The sequence below is a fragment of the Salmo salar genome, chromosome ssa04 (assembly GCF_905237065.1).
Source record: "Salmo salar chromosome ssa04, Ssal_v3.1, whole genome shotgun sequence".
NCBI classification, from domain to species: domain Eukaryota; kingdom Metazoa; phylum Chordata; class Actinopteri; order Salmoniformes; family Salmonidae; genus Salmo; species Salmo salar.
The window spans coordinates 8474138-8492928 of NC_059445.1; the positions used below are offsets into that span (position 1 = coordinate 8474138).

Consider the following 18791-nt stretch of genomic DNA (forward strand, 5'->3'; position numbering starts at 1 on the left):
CTGTGTGTTTCAATGGCATAGGCTTAAAAGTAATTCAACACATCAGATATCCACTTCCTGTTAGAATTTGTCTCAGGGTTTTGACTGCCATATGAGTTCTGTTATACTTACAGACACCATTCAAACAGTTTTAGAAAATTCAGAGTGTTTTATATCCAAATATATTAATAATATGCATATCCTAGCTTCTGAGTATGTGTAGGAGGCCGTTTAAAATGGGCACATATTTTTTTCAAAATTCTCAATACTGCCCCATTGCCCCAACAGGTTCATAACAGGTCACAATGTTTTAGTCTGATTAGGCTACTTTAAAAGTCTCCTGTAGGCTACCTGCGAACGTTCTTCTACTCCCCTCTAATGTAATTCCAGCATCCAAACTGCGCACCATTCATTCCATTAAACCAAAACATTTAACCTCTCTGGCGCAGGAGTTCTGCTAGCAACCCACCTCGACAACATCCGGTGAAATTGCAGAGCGCCAAATTCAAAATACAGAAATACTCATAATAAACATTCATAAAAGATACAAGTGTTTTACATCGACTTAAAGATCAACTTCTTGTTAATCCAGCCGCTGTGTCAGATTTCAAAAAGGCTTTACGGTGAAAGCATACCATGCGATTATCTGAGGACAGCGCCCCGCTTACAAAAGCATACAAACATTTTCAAGCTAAGTCGAGTCACCAAAGTCAGAAATAGCTATAAAATTAATCACTTACCTTTGATGATCTTCATCTGGTTTCAGTCACAAGAGTCCCTGTTACGCAATAAATGTTTGTTTTGTTCGATAAAGTCCCTCTTTATATCCCAAAAACTCTGTTTTGTTGGTGCGTTTTGTTCAGTAATCCACTGGCTCAAAGGCGGTCACAACATGCAGACGAATACATCCTAATAGTACCAGTAAAGTTCGTCGAAACATGTCAAACGATGTTTATAGTTAATCCTCAGGTTGTCTATTGTCTAAATAATCGATAATATTTCAACCGGACAATAGTGTATTCAATAGAAAGGAAAAACAACGAAGGGTGCGCAATCGGTCACGCGCAAACCAGCTCTGCTTCATTCTACAGTCCACTTACAAAATGGTCTCATTCTTAATTTTTCAGAAAACAAGCCTGAAACAATGTCTAAAGACTGTTGACATCTAGTGGAAGCCATAGGAACTGCAATCTGGGTCCTAACCCATTACATACTGTATAGGCATTCAATTGAAAATTACCCACATCAAAAATATCCCTCTTCCTGGATGGATTTTCCTCAGGTTTTTGCCTGCCATATGAGTTCTGTTATACTCACATACATTATTTTAACAGTTTTGGAAACTTTAGAGTGTTGTCTATCCAAATCTACCAATATGCATATCCTAGCTTCTGGGCCTGAGTAACAGGCAGTTTACTTTGGGCACGCTTCTCATCCAGATGTCGAAATACTGCCCCCAAGCCATAACAAGTTTTTAAAGACATTCGGAGATTATCAAGCCAAGACTTTAATACTGAGTAGGGAGGGTTATATTTTCTGTTTGTCAAGATTGACATACTCTATTTGATTGTGGTGTTGAAAACTTAAACCATGATGATAAGCACTCAAAGTCAGTAATCGGTATGCAGTCATGTGTTGCTTATTGGTTGGTGGAAAAGGTGTTGCATATATTTTATATAATTATAAATATAACATCAAAATGATGAAACTCTTATATCCCCCTAGCTGATCATTATCTGAAGCCGGCTCTGAACGTAGTGTAAGAAAACAGGCAAGAAGAGTTAGCTGGTCTGTGGTGGTCGGTGAACCCTCAACCTTCCGGCCCGTTAGTCCTGCGTGGCATCGACTGTGGTATAGTTGATATCCATATTTATAATCACAGGGTTACTACAGTTATTGTTATTAATGGTGGTAATACATTTGCTTTAGTTAATTTTAGTAGAGGGGAGTGTCTGCACATTTTTGATGACACAGCACAAACAGATCTGGGACTCTAAACAGCAGTCAGAGGTCATGAGTGAAGTCACCCTGATGTCTGACTGATTACTGGTTCTTTCCATATTTACCAAATGTGATGTATTTTATAAAATATTTTAATAGACAATTAGATGTACTATTCTATTCTATTCTGTCCTATTCTATTCAAATTTTGATAATTGGTTCTGTTGGGGTTTGCTCTTTCCTTGTTCCTTGCAAATCATTGGCTCATTGGTGAAATTAGCATTATGACAATATCTTTAATTAAATAATTCAAAAACCTATATTAATGCAATTGCAGACAGAACTTAACAATCAGGAACATGTTTCGCATGTTTCAGAGTAAGTTCTGCATCATAGAAAAAGTCTCAAGTTGTTTTATTAAACCGAAGTCCAGCCTTAGTGATGTCACTGCCTACGTCATTACCTTCTACTCCTGAGACCAAGCCCACCAGCTATACAAACATAGATTTTCAGTGGTATCTAAAAGCTAGGCAATAAATGTCCACTCCCCAAAGTTGATTTATTGTGGAATGTCTGACTAGTCTCTTATCTCCCACACTCCCCTGCAGAGTTCTTTCTCAGTCACACATTTCCCAGAGGGGTATCTTTATAAGAGGCAGAGAGAGAGAACTAGAAAACAACTGTGGAACAATACTAAACCTCTACAATGAATATATATATTGTTAATCTGTAGTCTAAGACCCTATAAATGTAAGGAGGGAGGGGTCTTATAACCCCTCCCTTTCTATTAATACAACATAAGCATAATCAATTATTCTAATAACTCAACATTTTATTACATCCCTATCATGACCCCTAGGTGAACCTCTGACAGTTCTGCCACAAGAAAATTAAATAAACTGTGTTGTGAAGTCGTCTACACACTAGTGAGCACTGGAGTTCAGAGTGACTTGATGTGCAAGTTGCAAAATGGAGCAAAATCAAACCTGAGAAGCAGTTTTCTTGCAATCAGCAGAGCATTAGCTACAGGCTACTTACTGTTCTTTATTATGTTAATATTGAGTGATAGGAGTGACTCTGTATCAAGAAGCTTTCAGCAGCCATCTTGTTGACTAGCAGAGACCACAGAGGCCATATAGTGGCAGTTAACAGTCATAACAACCTACTGACTAAACTGTTGCTTTGACACAAATACAAACACAATATCTTGATCTAATGAACTGTCATAACCTACTTACTAAACTGGTGCTTTGACATTAACTATTGCTCTGACATGACTATAAAACACAATATCTCTAAGAGATGGAAATGATCATGAATATCTATTACAGTAATGATGACACATAGTTACATCTGGGAAACTGAATTAATCTTTGTTAGGTTGATTGTGTTGTGGTAGTGGTTTGCATCAAACTCAGCCTGATAATGACTGTGTCACACCTTCAAGAGGGCCTCAAACTTTAGTGTGAGCTTTGAGGGGGAAAATATCAGAAAAGATACCTGCTAGTGGGAAACAGCTAGCCTGAGTCCCAGATATGTTTGTGCTGTCTTGCCAACACTATGTGTTGCTGAGAAATGTATGGAAATCATCCAGTGACATTACCAGTCACACAACCTGAGAGACTGTGACCATGACAACTGACCACACGGTGCAGTGGTAGACTTGGGGTTGAGGGGAGCGTCAGAAAGACAGAAAGGGTGAACGTCAACTCTTTCTCAGCAGCATCACTTTTAGTTGAAAATGGCCCTGTGGTGAACTAAGGTAGAGCTGTGTACATCCTCATACATGTCTATGTGTCACGTCTGCTTCCGCTCTTCCCCCCTGGCACTCGAGGGCGCCAGGCTCCCCTGCAATACGCACTCCTGCCACCATCATTTACGCACACCTGCCTTCCCTTGTCACGCGCTTCAGCGATATTGGACTCACCTGGACTCACTCAATCACCTGTTTAGTACCTCCCCTATATTTGTCAGTTCCCCAGCTCTGTTCCCCGCTGCTGCATTGTTTGTCGTCTGTCTTTGTGTTTCCCAGTTCTGACGCTGTTCCTTTCCTGTTGCATGTCCGTTCCTAATTAAATGTCAACTCCCCGTACCTGCTTCTATTCTCCAGCGTTATTCCTTACACTATGTGTGCAGACATTAATGTCTGCATGACTTTGTTCACATATTATCTTGGTGCTTCAGTGTGGGAAAAGGATTTGAGGTCATGTCTGCTTGTAAAGTCAGAAATCTGACCAGGTATAAGTAGATCTTATCAGACAGTCTGCAAAGCACAGGTCCTGAAGCTGAATAATACAAAACATACTCTATCGTGCTCCTGTCTGGTAAGTTCAACTATCAGATAATTATTATCTGATAAGGTGTTACAACAACAGTGGATATAAGATACAGGGTGACATTTTTGTTGTGCAAAATCATTGTATAAAGTGCAAAAAATACCGTAAACCTCATTGTAGTCTCTGTACGATTTGGTAACACTTTATTTGGATAGATGTGCTACAGACTACAAAGATCTACATTTCAGCTAACTATCTACAGTACTAACCCTATCCCTAACCTTAACCCTTATCCTAACCCTAAACTTAACCCTTGCCCTAACCTTAACCCTTGCCCTTATTCTAAACCTAGCCCTAACTGTCAGTTACTTATCAACAGATAGTTTGAAACTTTCCTTCAACAATGTGCATTATTAAAAGGAAACTACTTAGGTATTCCTCAGTTTACTAAAATGTAGTTAAATAATTGCCTCATTATAATGCAAAATGTTGAAGAAAAGTTGGAAATTAAAATCCCTGAGAGAAACTATGAGGTTTGCGGTATTTTTGTCACTTTGTACAAGACAAAAATGTTGCCCATCGTATTGTTGGTAGTATCACTAATTGAAAGATCATAATACTACAAGGCTGTAGTTAATGTTGTTATTTCTCTATAGAGTTTATATTAGTAGTCACTTTGGTCAATTGGAAAAAAGTAACAAGTTAATTACTGAATAAGATTTGATTGACAGTGTTTTTAGTTCATAATAAAGGCTTCATTAAATGGTGGCATTGCAATAACTCCTATAAATTTTAGACAATATAACAAAGATTTCAAGCAGGGTTGGACCGCTGCTGAGTACCATTACAAACCAAAACCAAAACTGAACAGAGCACTGTCTAAACTATTCCCTGGCAATCCAGGTGTATGTGAATGAATACCCCCAAATGTACAAGTCATTCAACGAGGCCACTCGTACCCAAAAGAAGAGCTACATCACAACATTCAAGTACCACTCCCTGCACTTCCTTCTGACCAATTCCTTACGAATCCTGAACAAGAAAAATGCGTGTTTCCAAACCTTCCAAGGAACCAACGTGTCTTTCCACGGTGTCCAAAATACTGAAATGCGATTCGGACAATTCACCTGGATCTCTTTAGACAGAAAATCACTGGTGAACGCTTTGGAACTCGCTCCACCTACTTTGGTGCTCCGCTGGGGGAGTACACATCTCAGGTGGCTCATGAGAAGGAGGTGCTGATTCCCCCCTACGAGGTGTTTAAAATTACAGCGGTGACGGAGAAAAAAGACAAGAAAGTCATCTGTCTACAAACTGGAGAGTACTAAGAAAAGAAAAAGTGACCTGAAATGCCAGATTGTTGGACCACTCCAAGGAGAATAAAATCAAACCAGTAACACAGCTGTTGTGCTTTCAGTCAAATATGAAATACAGATTTTATTGCAACCCCTGGCTTCCCCATCCATTGTCGCTCCCTCCCACAAATGCAAGAAATACTAAAACATTAGCAGAACTTTTCCAACTTTCAGATTGTCAGACCTGTCCTGTTATAAATGTTTCCCACATTGTTTGCTTAGATTGTTAACATTTCTTCTGCCAGTGAATTGGCATTTGTTGTCATGTGCACTGCAGCTTTTGTTAAAACCAATAAAGAAAAGCATTGAGTATTATTACGTCTTCTGTCCTATTTATCCACTTCCTGTACATCTGTTATAAAGATATTAACGTCAGCTCACTTGAAGAATATGTGTTTCTTCTCAGGTTATAATTAGAATGGGCTACAAAGATATTCAGATTTAAACAAAGATATAGCCAAAAATAACCTAAATCTTCAATCATCCCATCTGAGTGAGATTGTTGCTAACACGGTAATTCTTCACCCATTATTCAACATACAGTAGTTGTACAAAGTAATGACACTTAGTCATGGCTTTGAAATGAATTGGAGGGAGGGAGGAAGAACAGTAGCAGGGTTCGTAGTTTCCAGTGTCTGTGAGGTCAGAGCTCTGTACCTCTCAATCTATCAACAACAACGAGGAGAGAGCTGTCTCGTTCCAGGCTGACAATATTGAAGACATGCTGCAGCCTTTAAGCTGCTGGCCAAGTCATCGACTGCTTAATCGGGCATATGGTTAACTGATACGTTGAACACCTATCCAGACATTGTGAGATTTTTTATGCAATCTAAGGCCATAATCATTGTGCTTAATTCTATGTAAAAAATAAATAACTTGATTGATAGCCTGAAATGGCTTCTTGATAGCTAGTTATGAGGTTGGGAACCTATTTGGGCTAGCTAAAGCCAACTTCATAAATTGTGGCAAGTAGATTTACAGAGAGAGAAACACTAATATATACAGTGCCTTCGGAAATAATTCAAAACCCTTGACTTTTTCCACATTTTGTTACGTTACAGCATTATTCTAAAATGTATTAAATTATTTTTTTCTTCATCAATCTACTCACAATACCACATAATGACAAAGCGAAAGTGTTTTTTTAATAAAAACAGAAACACCTTATTTACATAAGTATTCAGACCCTTTGCTATGAGACTCAAAATTGAGCTCAGGTCACTCTTTCCATTGATCATCCTTGAGATGTTTCTACAACTTGATTGGAGTCCACCTGTGGTAAATACAATTGATTGGACATGATTTGGAAAGGCACACACCTGTCTATACAAGGTCCCACTGTTGACAGTGCATGTCAGAGCAAAAACCAAGCCATGAGGTCAAAGGAATTGTTCGTAGAGCTCAGAGACAGAATTGTGCCGAGGCACAGATCTGGGGAAGGGTACCAAAAAATGTCTGGACCATTGAATGTCCCCAGGAACACAGTGGCCTCCATCATTCTTAAATGGAAGAAGTTTGGAACCAAGAAGACTCTTCCTAGAGCTGGTCGCCCGGCCAAACTGAGCAATCAGGGGAGAAGAGCCTTGGTCAAGAGGTGACCAAGAACCCGATGGTCACTCTGACAGAGCTCCAGAGTTCCTCTGTGGAAATGGGAGAACCTTCCAGAAGGACAACCATCCCTGAAGCAATCCACCAATCAGACCTTTTTGGTAGAGTGGCCAGATGGAAGCCAATCCTCAGTAAAAGGCACATGACAGACAGCTTGGAGTTTGCCAAAAGGCACCTAAAGGACTCTCAGACCTTGAGGGACAAGATTTTCTGGTCTGATGAAACCAAGGTTGAACTCTTTGGCTTGAATGTTAAGCGTCACGTCTGGAGGAAACCTGGCACAATCCCTACGGCGAAGCATGGTGGTGGCAGCATCATGCTGTGGGGATGTTTTTCACCTGCAGGGACTGGGAGACTAGTCAGGCTTGAGGAAAAGATTAACTTCTACAGGATCAGCCCCTTTTTTTTCTCCGTTTTAGCCTAAAATGACATACCCAAATCTAACTGCCCGTAGCTCAGGCCCTGAAGCAAGGATATGCATATTCCTGATACCATTTGAAAGGAAACACTTTGAAGTTTGTGGAAATGTGAAATTAATGTAGGAGAATATAACACTTTAGATCTGGTAAAAGAAAAAACAAAGGAAAAAAAAACGTTTTTTTGTATTTTTTTTGTACCATCATCTTTGAAATGCAAGAGAAAGGCAACAATGTATTATTCCAGCCCAGTTGCAATTTAGATTTTGGCCACTAGATGGCAGCAGTATATGTGCAAAAATTTAGACTGATCCAATGAACCATTGCACTTCTGTTCAAAATGTTGTATCAAGACTGCCCAAATGTGCCTTATTTGTTTATTAATAACGTTTCATGTTCAAAACTGTGCTCTTTCGTCAAACAATAGCATGGTATTCTTTCACTGTAATAGCTACTGTAAATTGGACAGTGCAGTTAGATTAACAAGAATTTAAGCTTTCTGCCAACATCAGATATGTCCATGTCCTGGGAAATGTTCTTGTTACTTACAACCTCATGCTAATCGCATTAGCCTACGTTAGCTCAACGTCCCGCATGGGACCCACCAATCCGGAAGAAGTCAGAGCAAAGTACAGAGAGATCCTTGATGAAAGCCTGCTCCAGAGCTCTCAAAACCTCAGACTGGGGGAAAGGTTCACCTTCCAATAGGACAACGACCCAAAGCACACAGCCATAGACAATGCAAGAGTGGCTTCGGGGCAAGTCTCTGAATTTTCTTGAGTGTCCCAGCCAGAGCCCCGACTTGAACCCGATTGAACATCTCTGGAGAGACCTGAAAATATCTATGCAGCGACGCTCCTCATCCAACCTGACAGAGCTTGAGAGGATCTGCAGAGAAGATTGGGAGAAACTCTCCAAATACAGGTGTGCCAAGCTTGTAGCATCATACCCAAAAGACTTGAGGCTGTAATCGCTGCCAAAGGTGCTTCAACAATGAACTGACTGAAGGGTCTGAATACTTATGTAAATGTGATACTTTAGTTTATTTTTATTTTATACATTAGCAAAAAAAATTGGAATGTTTTTGCTTTGTCATTATGGGGTATTGTGTGTAAATTGATGAGGGGGAAAAAACTATTTCATACATTTTAGAATAAGGCTGTAGCGTAACAAAATGTGGAAAAGGTCAAGGGGTCTGAATATTTTCCGAATGCACTGTATATTTTTTTCTAACAGGACAAATGTGAGGGGACACGTGCCCCTGTTCCCCCTATTTTCATGACGTCTCTGATGGTAAGTTCTGATTTGTTGTCATGTGCACTAGAACTTAAAACCACCAACAACAAAAAACAGTGAGCAATACTACATCTCATGTCCTCTTGATCCACTGTGTAAATCTGGTATAAACCTACAGAAGATATAATAGAAATCTTGTTCTGCTGATCCACTATGTGAAAATCTGGTATAAACCTACAGAAGGTAATATTCCATCTCATTAAAAACAACTCCACTTGTTCTAAGGTTGTTCTCTGATTGGTTTAAAATGGTAAGCAGCAGCAGCAGCCCCACCCCTAGCAACAATCACCTCAAATAGGAAGCTAAAAAAGACGTGTCTAATCTGATCAACACTCTCATTCCACTTACATGCAGGTAGAACATATAGAGAAACCTATTTTCAACTTTGAAATTAATCATTAGTCATAGTTTTACGGAGAAGTAACACTTAGTCATGGCTTTGAAATAAATTTGAGGCCAAAGAGTAACAAGTCCGGCTGGCTAGCCAGAGAGAGAAGCGTAAACGGTGGCTGTCAGAGTAAGATGGGAGGGAGAGCAGTATCAGGGTTAGTAGTTTCCTGTGTCTGTGAGGTCAGAGCTCAGCACTGCTCAATCTATCAACCACAAGGAGAAAGCTGTCTCATTCCAGGTCAACTATATTGCAGTCAGGCAGCACCCAGCAACAAATGGGCATCAGATTGCTCTACCATATGATGTGGTTAACTGATATGTTAAACACCAATCCAAGAGTTGTGAGATCTGGTAGGTGACTTCAAGCAGTCAGCCTGGAACGTGGCCAGTGTCATGAGTGGGGTTGGAGGAGAGAAGGGGCGGGACTTGGTAATGAAGAAAGCTTTCAGCAGCCATCATGTTGACTAGCAGAGACAACAGGCGTCATAGGGTGGCAGTGAACTGTCATAACCTGTGGATAGAGAGTAGATGTTAACTGTCATAACATCTCCTGTCTATCCACAGGTTACTTTGACACTAACTGTTGCTTTGACACTACTATAAAACACAATATCTCTAAGAGATGGAAATGATCATTTATATCTATTACAGTAATGATGACACCTACATATTTACATCTGGGTAACTGAATTACATTTATCTTTGTCAGGTTGTTTGTGTTGTGGTTGTGGTTTGTATCAAACTCAGTCTGATGATGACTGTGTCACACCATGAAGAGGGCCTCAAACTTTAGTGTGGGTTCTGAGGGGGAAAATATCCGAAAAGTGGGAACTGTTAGTGGGAAATATATATACAGAAGTCAGAAGTCACCCTGATGATTGACTGATGACTGGTATCATTCAACATTTTAATAAATGTGATATATTTTATGAAATATTTTAATGGACAATTAAGATTTTCTAATTTATTCTATTGAAATTATGATACTTGGTTCTGCCACGAAATTGAAAACTAAAACATATTTCTGAAAAATCACTGGAACTCATCCAGTGAGGTCACTACCAGTCACACAACCTGAGAGACTGTGACCAGGACAACTTACTGACCACACGGTGCAGTGGTTGACTTAGGGTCGAGGGGAGCGTCAGAAAGACAGAAAGGGGGAGTGTTAACTCTTTATCAGCAGCATCCCTTTTAGTTGAAAATGGCCCTGTGGTGAACCAAGGTAGAGCTGTGTACATTCTTATGCATGTCTGCTTGTGCAGACATGAAGATCTGCATGACTTTGTGCAGATATTATCTTGGTGCTTTAGTGTGGGAACATGGTTTTTAGTCTTGTCTGCTTGTAAAGTCAGATCTCTGACCAGGTATAAGTAGATCTTATCAGACAGTCTGCAAACACAAGTCCTGATGCTGAACAATACAAACAACCTCTATCGTGATCCTGTCTGTTAAGTTCAACTATCATATCATTATAATCTATTTTTATAATGAATATAATGATTGCCAGTATATTTGTGTTTACTATCAGCTCCTATATGGTGCTATTGGGATTAGTCCCGTTTTTTTTACAATGAAAAGTGAATAATAATAAAGCTATGTTGTATCATGTTGGGTATTGTTATGCTGATTGTTATGGTCTCCTATATGTTGTTTTACTACAGGTGCTGTTGAAGTCATGAGGAGAGACAACATCCTAACCTTTTCTGTGCTGTGTGTCTTCTATGCTTGGACTCTGGGTGTGGACTCCAAGATGGTAAGATACACCACTATTTTGAGTGCATTTGAATATGAGCGAGAGAGAGAGAGAGCGACAGATATCTTATCCTTTTGTCCATGCAAAAGGATAAGTCAGCCTCTGATGTCCAGAAAAGGACAGAGGAATGAGCCCAACGTATATTCAAAAATAACTGGTCAAATCAGCCAATGGCAGACAGGCACAAGAGTTTGTGGAGTACGTACTAGTCTTAAACTGAAGTGGCACATTGGCTGTAAATGCAAATTGGCATGTACATCATTGGTCCACAACCCTGGTCCTGGACTGCACCTGATTAAGCTCTGAAGAAACACTGACGTTGTTCACTAGTGTGAAAGGGATCATGTTCATGAGCGAGTATGACAGATCATACCCCAGTTAAACATTGCCAAGGGACATTAGAGTTACAATTAGTTCTTCATACAACATTTTTTGTAATTGGGCATACAGTTGTGAGTGTCTAGAAGCAGAGTAAGTGAAAACATCAGATTCATTTGTAGAGTTTCAGCACTCAAAAACAAGATGCAAAAGTTATTTTATGCTATTTTATTCATTTAGAGGCAACGAGCTAAAACAAACATTGAGTACTGACAACAGTAGAAGCTCAGCTACAATACAGTATCAAATTGGTCCTACTCAGTATAGAGTTATGGAGAAAAGAAGATGTCAAGTGGCATGTAAATGTCCGTTTTCCATCTTCCTTGGGCAACGCTCAATTTCCGAAAAAGGGCAGAGGAATAAGACCAACAACTGTTCAAAACCACCTAGTAAAAACAGCCAATAGGAGACTGGCACGACAGGCTGTGGTGTATGGTATTAAACTGCCACGTGTGCTCTAGTAGAGAGTAGTATTATTCTATGCAAATGGTAAGACAGGATAAAACACATCCTCAACCGACAGAGACACACCAAAAACACAGCAAAGACAAGGAGACCTGCTGAAGCTACAGACAGCACAAGTCGTAACGTAAGTTGTATTTATAAGACATAGACTAAAAACTTGATTTTAGACTAAGAACTAATGAAGAACTTTATTCTTGTATCTTGAGCTTTAAATATTATGATGATGATTTATGCTATTTAGTGACTATTGCTGACAACTATTCGACCACTGTTCCCTCTACATGTTGTTTTACTACAGGAGCTGTTGAAGTCATGAGGAAAGACAACATCCTGACCTTTGCTCTGCTGTGTGTTTTCCATGATTGGACTTTTAGTGTGGACTCAACTGCGGTAACATACATTTTCAAGCATCAGTGTATTGTGGAGGGCCATATGGCCCATTGAAATGGTCAAATTTTGTGTCAACAATGATTTCAAGGGTTGGTTTAATTGAAGTAGAATTCACGTTTGGTGACAGCTCAATTAAATATCAACCAAAAGTTGATGTTAATTTGATGTTACACTAGGTTTTTGCCCTGTGGAAGTAAGGACACTAACTCACAGATTATTCCAACACATCAGTTTCATAATTAACCTACTTATATTTAATCTACCTCAATTAATCATTTCATCCTAATATCATCTCAATATTTACATTCATATTGTTAATTTCTTTATTTTTTAAGGTTAATCCCCATCGGCATCGTCGTGATCCCTATGGTACTGACCAAACAGTACAATTATCAATAGTCCATGACTCTGTTGATGACATGTATTCCAGCTGCACTCAAAAAACATTAGAAAAGCTGAACACATATCTTTCAAGTGAAACCAACATAGACGGGATCTTCAAGAGGGCCTGGAGTAAGGCAGAAAGTTGTGCAGAAGATGTGGAGAATCGATTCAAAAAGGACAATTCTGAGTACAATTCAGCAGAACTTGCACACGATCATATCAAGGCTATCTGTGCTTACTCAGCAGGTGAACCCAAGATACACGACGAGTTCAACAAAGCAGTCCTCTCCGAGAAGGATGAGTACAAAACCTCCTTCCAGTTCCACTCCCTGCATTTCCTGCTGACTGATGCTCTCCGCCTCCTGAAAAAACAACAACAGGGCTGTCATAATACATTCAGAAGAACCAAAAATCATTTTAAAGGTGAAGTTAACAAGGAAATCCGATTTGGCTTCTTTGCTTCCAGCAGTACCGACAAGGGACATTCAACATTTGGAGACAAGTCCTGCTTTGAGATAGAGACATGTTTTGGCGCTGACCTGAAGTCCTACCCCAAACTGGGGAATCATGAAAAGGAGGTGTTGATTCCACCGTATGAGGTGTTCAAAGTTACTGATGTGCTGAAGAAAGAAAATAATCAAAATCTTTGGTGTGATGTTGTGTACAAACTAGAGAGTATCAAAACACTGAGTAACCTGAATTGCGAAATGTTTAAGACAATTTCTAATGAAGAAAATTAATATTGAGTCATTGTCCCTAAAGAGGATTTAATTTAATTGAAAATTGCTTGGTCATTCTGTGGTGATTTAAAATAAAAAAATACAATTATGAATTAATCTTGGTATTGAGTCATTGTCCTTAAAGATGATTTAATTCTTGCAGAGTTAAATAAAGGTTAAAAAAAAATATAAGACAATGTTAACCAGCTTGGCTGCTTATGCAGAAAATAAAAAAATATACTGAATATAAATGTTTTCAGTATCAGCTTGTATTGTAATAAGTTAATTGGTTAATTGATGAATGTTACATACAAACCTCATTCTGACTACCTGAAATAATGATTATTAAGATGTACTGGTCTGTGTATCAGACTCCATAGGAGACTTTAAAGCACTTATGGGTTCTGCAGCTTCCGGCAAAATGAATAAATAAAATACTTTAGCATGACTACAGTATGTCTCATGTTGTTGTTTGAACTTTCACTGTACTACATTTAGACAAACTGAAGTTATAACATTATATGGGCCACTGATTAAGATATAATGTAAACCGGTTGGTTTGAGCCCTGATTGCTGATTGGCTGAAAGACATGGTATGTCAGACCATATACCACGGATATGACAAAAAATATATTGTACTGTTCTAATTACGTTGGTAACTTGCATCTTGCCTAAGAACAGTCCCTGGGCGTGGTATATTGGCCTTTTATCTCCTCTGGCCTTATTACTTAAATATAACACGATTAAGATATAATATAACATGCCTCATATTGAATTGTCCAATAAAGTGATACTGGAAACTACCAGTTGGTGGGGGGAATATTTACTGTACTGTCTTGCTTTGTACAGTAGTAGCAAACAATGGATCACAACAATTACAACAAATGACCAAATATTACAAAATACTTTTTCCACCCTAAAACAAACAACATCAGGCAACTTGCCATATTAATAATAAAAGTAATTTTTAAAATAATACTTCCACAGAAAACTTTTAACAGTCCGACCATATGGCCAATTGAGGATTGGCTGGCTCCACAGCAAAGTTAGAGCTCTATTTTCAGCTGGTGTTAATTAAGAAGGTCCTAGTGTCAAACGCACTTTAGTTTGCAATTTCGTTATGTAAAACTGGCACACTGGCATTTTTCCAGCCCTAACGTCAGGTTAGGCCATTTACCTGTCTTATATCAGCTCGCTTGCGCTCAGATGGGCGGGGAGGAAATATTTGAGGTGTGCCCTAAAAAATATGATCCAAAGTGGCAGCGCTGATGGGGATATTTAAGACCAACCAAAAGGTGCTTTTAGCGGTAAGGAAGTTGGTTATGGCATACATTTTTGACAGTGGAAACTAAGCTTATCGTTTTGGACGTTCGTAAAACACCCTCTATGATATAGGCTACGTGTCCATGCCCATCATGAAACGAGAGATGAACCTAGTATTTAGAAGATATCTGTAACCTGCAAAAATTGCTTGTTTTCCGTTTAATATATTCAAAACACAAGCCCTTCCTTAGGTCTACTCTAACAAAGGCTGGTTCAACAGCAATGCCTGTCTTTTTTTATCCTGGTGTTTTTTGTTTAATTTTATCACAACCAAATTTATTAGAATGGTTTTATGGTGACAATGTCCGTGTCGCGCTTGCAATGCAACTTCTGACGTGAATGCGATCTTATCTGTATGATGTTTCCTATTATGTTCATAAAACATAGGCCTATTTAAGAGCAGTATAACGTGATTGGACATTTTCCCTTTCTATTTATTTTGGATCTTTGTCCAGCTACTGTGAAAAGTTTTTATATGTGTAAAACCCTCCATAGACTGTGCTGTTTTAATATTATATGCCCACGGTGAGAAATGTTGGTGCCTGTAAGTGTGACATAGCCTATTTAAAACAAGTTGTTGTTTTGTTTATAATTTGATTCGAATTATTCATTTTCTTATTAGGTCTCATAAATAATTATTTTTATCTTGCTTATTGACAATGTTGGGCATGTCCATGCTCAGCCATAATGCAATTTACAGTAGGCCTCTATAACACCTGAAACCCCACCTCTTTAAGGAATACCTGGGATAGGATAATGTAATCCTTCTAACCCACCAGATGTACTGTAAAGTGGCTGTTCCACTGGATATCATAAGGTGAATGCACCAATTTGTAAGTCGCTCTGGATAAGAGCGTCTGCTAAATGACGTAAATGTATATCAGTCTAGATGCTATTGAAGCCATGCAATTACTTAGAACAATGTGGACTGCAAATGGGTCAACATTTGTGTATTTAGCAAGGATAAGTCTACATGTTGTTATTTAGTTTCTGTAAGCCATTTAACAAATTATAACTGATTAACATTGGAATTGGAGTTGATTCCAAGGCAATACATAAAAGAATGTAAATACACAACTTGAATCAACCACATATTTCGCCATGGACAGCGTTCTGATTGGCCAGTGAGGGGCCAAGCCTCGACTCACCTACAACATTCATCAAAACCTAGCCCTTTTGCGCCAGTGCCAGCAAGTGCTCAAACAATTGTGTTAGTGAAAGTAGCAAAAAGATTTCCTACACACCCCTGAACCTATAGCTCTACCGCCTGCACTTAGATTTACCACTGCTTTAGGTTTGTTAAAATACAGCCCTTAAAGTGCACAGAGAACATTTTGTCTCCAATAAGAGGGATCTCAGAAAGGACAGTAAGCACTGTGTAGACAACACAATCTCACTCTCAGTATGCAAATATGTACAAAAAGTATTACAGCAGATTTGATTTTTTCTAGCATTTTTGTGTGACTTGGTTAATGAGAAAAGAAACACATTTTGTGCGACTTAATTTGTAGGAGAATCATTTTGGGGGGGCAAACTTTGAAACAAACTTTTGAGAGTTATTGGATAAATGCATAATGGGCAATGGTGTTCTTCACTGACTTTTTTTGTGTCCCACATTTACAAAATATATAGAAAACTATGTGGACACCACATCAAATTAGCGGATTTGGCTAACTCGGCCACAACCATTGCTGACAGGTGTATAAAATCGAGCACACTGCCATGCAGTCTCCATAAACAAACATTGGCAGTAGAATGGCCTAACTGAAGAGCTCAATGACTTTCAACGTGGCACCGTCATAGGATGCCACCTTTCCAACAAGTCAGTTAGTCAAATTTCTGCCCTGCTAGAGTTGCTCTTGTCAACTGTAAGCACTGCTATTGTGAAGTGGAAACGTCCAGAAGCAACAACGGCCGCAAAGTGGTAGGCCACACAAGCTCACAGAACAGGACCGCCGAGTGCTGAAGCGCCTGTCCTTGGTTACAACACTCACTACCGAGTTCCAAACTGCCTCTGGAAGCAGAGTCAGCGCAGTAACGGTTTGTCGGGAGCTTCATGAAATGGGTTTCCATTGCCGAGCATCCGTACATAAGGTTAAGATCACCATGCGCAATGCCAAAGTTGGCTGGAGTGTTGTAAAGCTCGCCACCATTGGACTGGGGCAGTGGATACTCATTCTCTGGAGTGATGAATCACTCTGGAGTGACAAATCTGGGTTTGACAGATGCCAGGACAACTGTACCTGCCCAAATCCATAGTGCCAACTGTAAAGTTTTATGGAGAAGGAATAATGGTCTGGGGCTGTATTTCATGGTTTGGGCTAGTCCTCTTAGTTCCAGTGAAGAGAAATATTAACGCTACAGCATACAATGACATACTAGACGATTCTGGGTTTCCAACTTTGTGGCAACAATTTGGGGAAGGCCCTTTCCTGTTTCAGCATGACAATTCCCCCATGTACAAAGCAAGGTACATATAGAAATGGTTTATTGGTGAAGAAGAACTTGACTAGACCGCAAAGACCACTAACCTCAACTCCATTGAACACCTTCGGGATGAATTGGAACGCCGACTGCGAGCCAGGCCTAATCCCCCAACACCAGTGCCTGACCTCACTAATGCTCTTGTGGCTGAATGGAAGCAATGTTCCAACATCTAGTGGAAAGCCTTCCCAGAAGAGTGGAGGCTGTTATAGCATCAAAGGTCCTACCAACTCCATATTAATGCCCATGATTTTGGAATGAGATGTCCGACGAGCAGTGGGTACAACATCTCCTATACACTTCCTTATTAACTCATTCACCGAATCAGCGTATACGTTGATATTATTCTCGGAAGCTACCCGGAACTCCCAGTACGTGTGATAAAAACAGTCTTGAAGCGTGGATTCTGATTGGTCAGACCAGCATTGAATAGTCCTTAACACGGGTACTTCCTGACCCGCCATGACCCGCCTAGCCGCTTACTTCTGAACACTAAACTCTCTCTCTCTTAACCCGGAAGTCAACCTCACCTATGTGGAAACACCATTCGACTGACATCCGAAGTCAGGTTGCAGGCGCCCGACCGGAGACGTTGTTATGATGCTTAATGCTTTTCTTTATTGGTTTCAACACCAGTTCCAGTACACATGATAACCAATCAGAATTTGCTAAGAAATTATGTCAATAAACAGTAATCATTGCAGGTCAAAACATTTTTTTTTACAGGATCTTTACAATGGAAAGAATGATGTTAACAAATGTCAACAAATAACAAAATACCATTTGATTAAATGTCAACAAATAAGAAATGAACATTTGTTTTAGATTACTTATCTTTGATGGGGGAAAATCAGTAACATAATGGTGAATATAAACACAATATTGATGGAGGCAATCAGTAACATAATGGTGAATATCAACACAATATTGATGGAGGCAATCAGTAACATAATGGTGAATATAAACACAATATTGATGGAGGGAATCAGTAACATAATGGTGAATATCAGCATCCTGGCATCGATACAACCAAGAACAGAGGGGCTCACTTTTGCTGCCACACATCAGGAGTTCTCTGCAAGCTTGGTCAGCCTCTGGTAAGAGTGTCATCAAAGGTGTCCAGGAATCAACTGGTTTAGTCCATCCTGTACTTTCTGGTGAAAGTGCCAATTGGATGGTTTTCAGACTTGTTGACAAAATGCTTGTTTGGTACACTGATCTGTTTGAATGTTTACAGCAGTGCAGCCTGATGTTCTCCATCTAGAATGACCTATTGGAGAAGAGCTTCTTCCTCAGATCATTGACAATCTAGGCTGGTTTCTCATCATAGAGAACACTGGTATCTCTCAAACAAAGTGGACAAATCCAGATCATGGTGTTGAAATGGTTCAGCTGCCATGGAAACAAAGGCATCAGTCACCTCTGGGCATTTCCATGTAAAAGGACCCATGAGCACCAACATGTGAAGTTCATAGGATATAAAATAAATGGTGCTTAAATAAATTCAGTAGTTATAAACCTGCGACTGCCTCCTACACTAGTGACAAGGTGCTTCAACAAAGTACTGAGTAAAGAGTCTGAATACTTATGTAAATGTACTATCAGTTTATTTTTAATACATTTGCAAAAAA

At 39.4% G+C, this 18791-nt stretch overlaps 1 protein-coding gene and 1 pseudogene across 1 annotated transcript; both read left to right on the forward strand.

Annotated features, from left to right (window-relative positions):
• The first annotated feature begins 4724 nt into the window (after positions 1-4724).
• On the forward strand, positions 4725-5579 carry LOC106602169 (ecto-ADP-ribosyltransferase 5-like; annotated as a pseudogene).
• Positions 5580-11924: 6345 nt separating this feature from the next.
• On the forward strand, positions 11925-13464 carry nar4 (Ecto-ADP-ribosyltransferase 4). The gene is given in 3 exon segments (NM_001140859.2): positions 11925-11984; positions 12159-12250; positions 12586-13464. Coding segments are annotated over 2 exon segments (867 nt in total). The 5' UTR covers positions 11925-11984; positions 12159-12172; the 3' UTR covers positions 13375-13464.
• The last annotated feature ends 5327 nt before the right edge of the window (positions 13465-18791 follow it).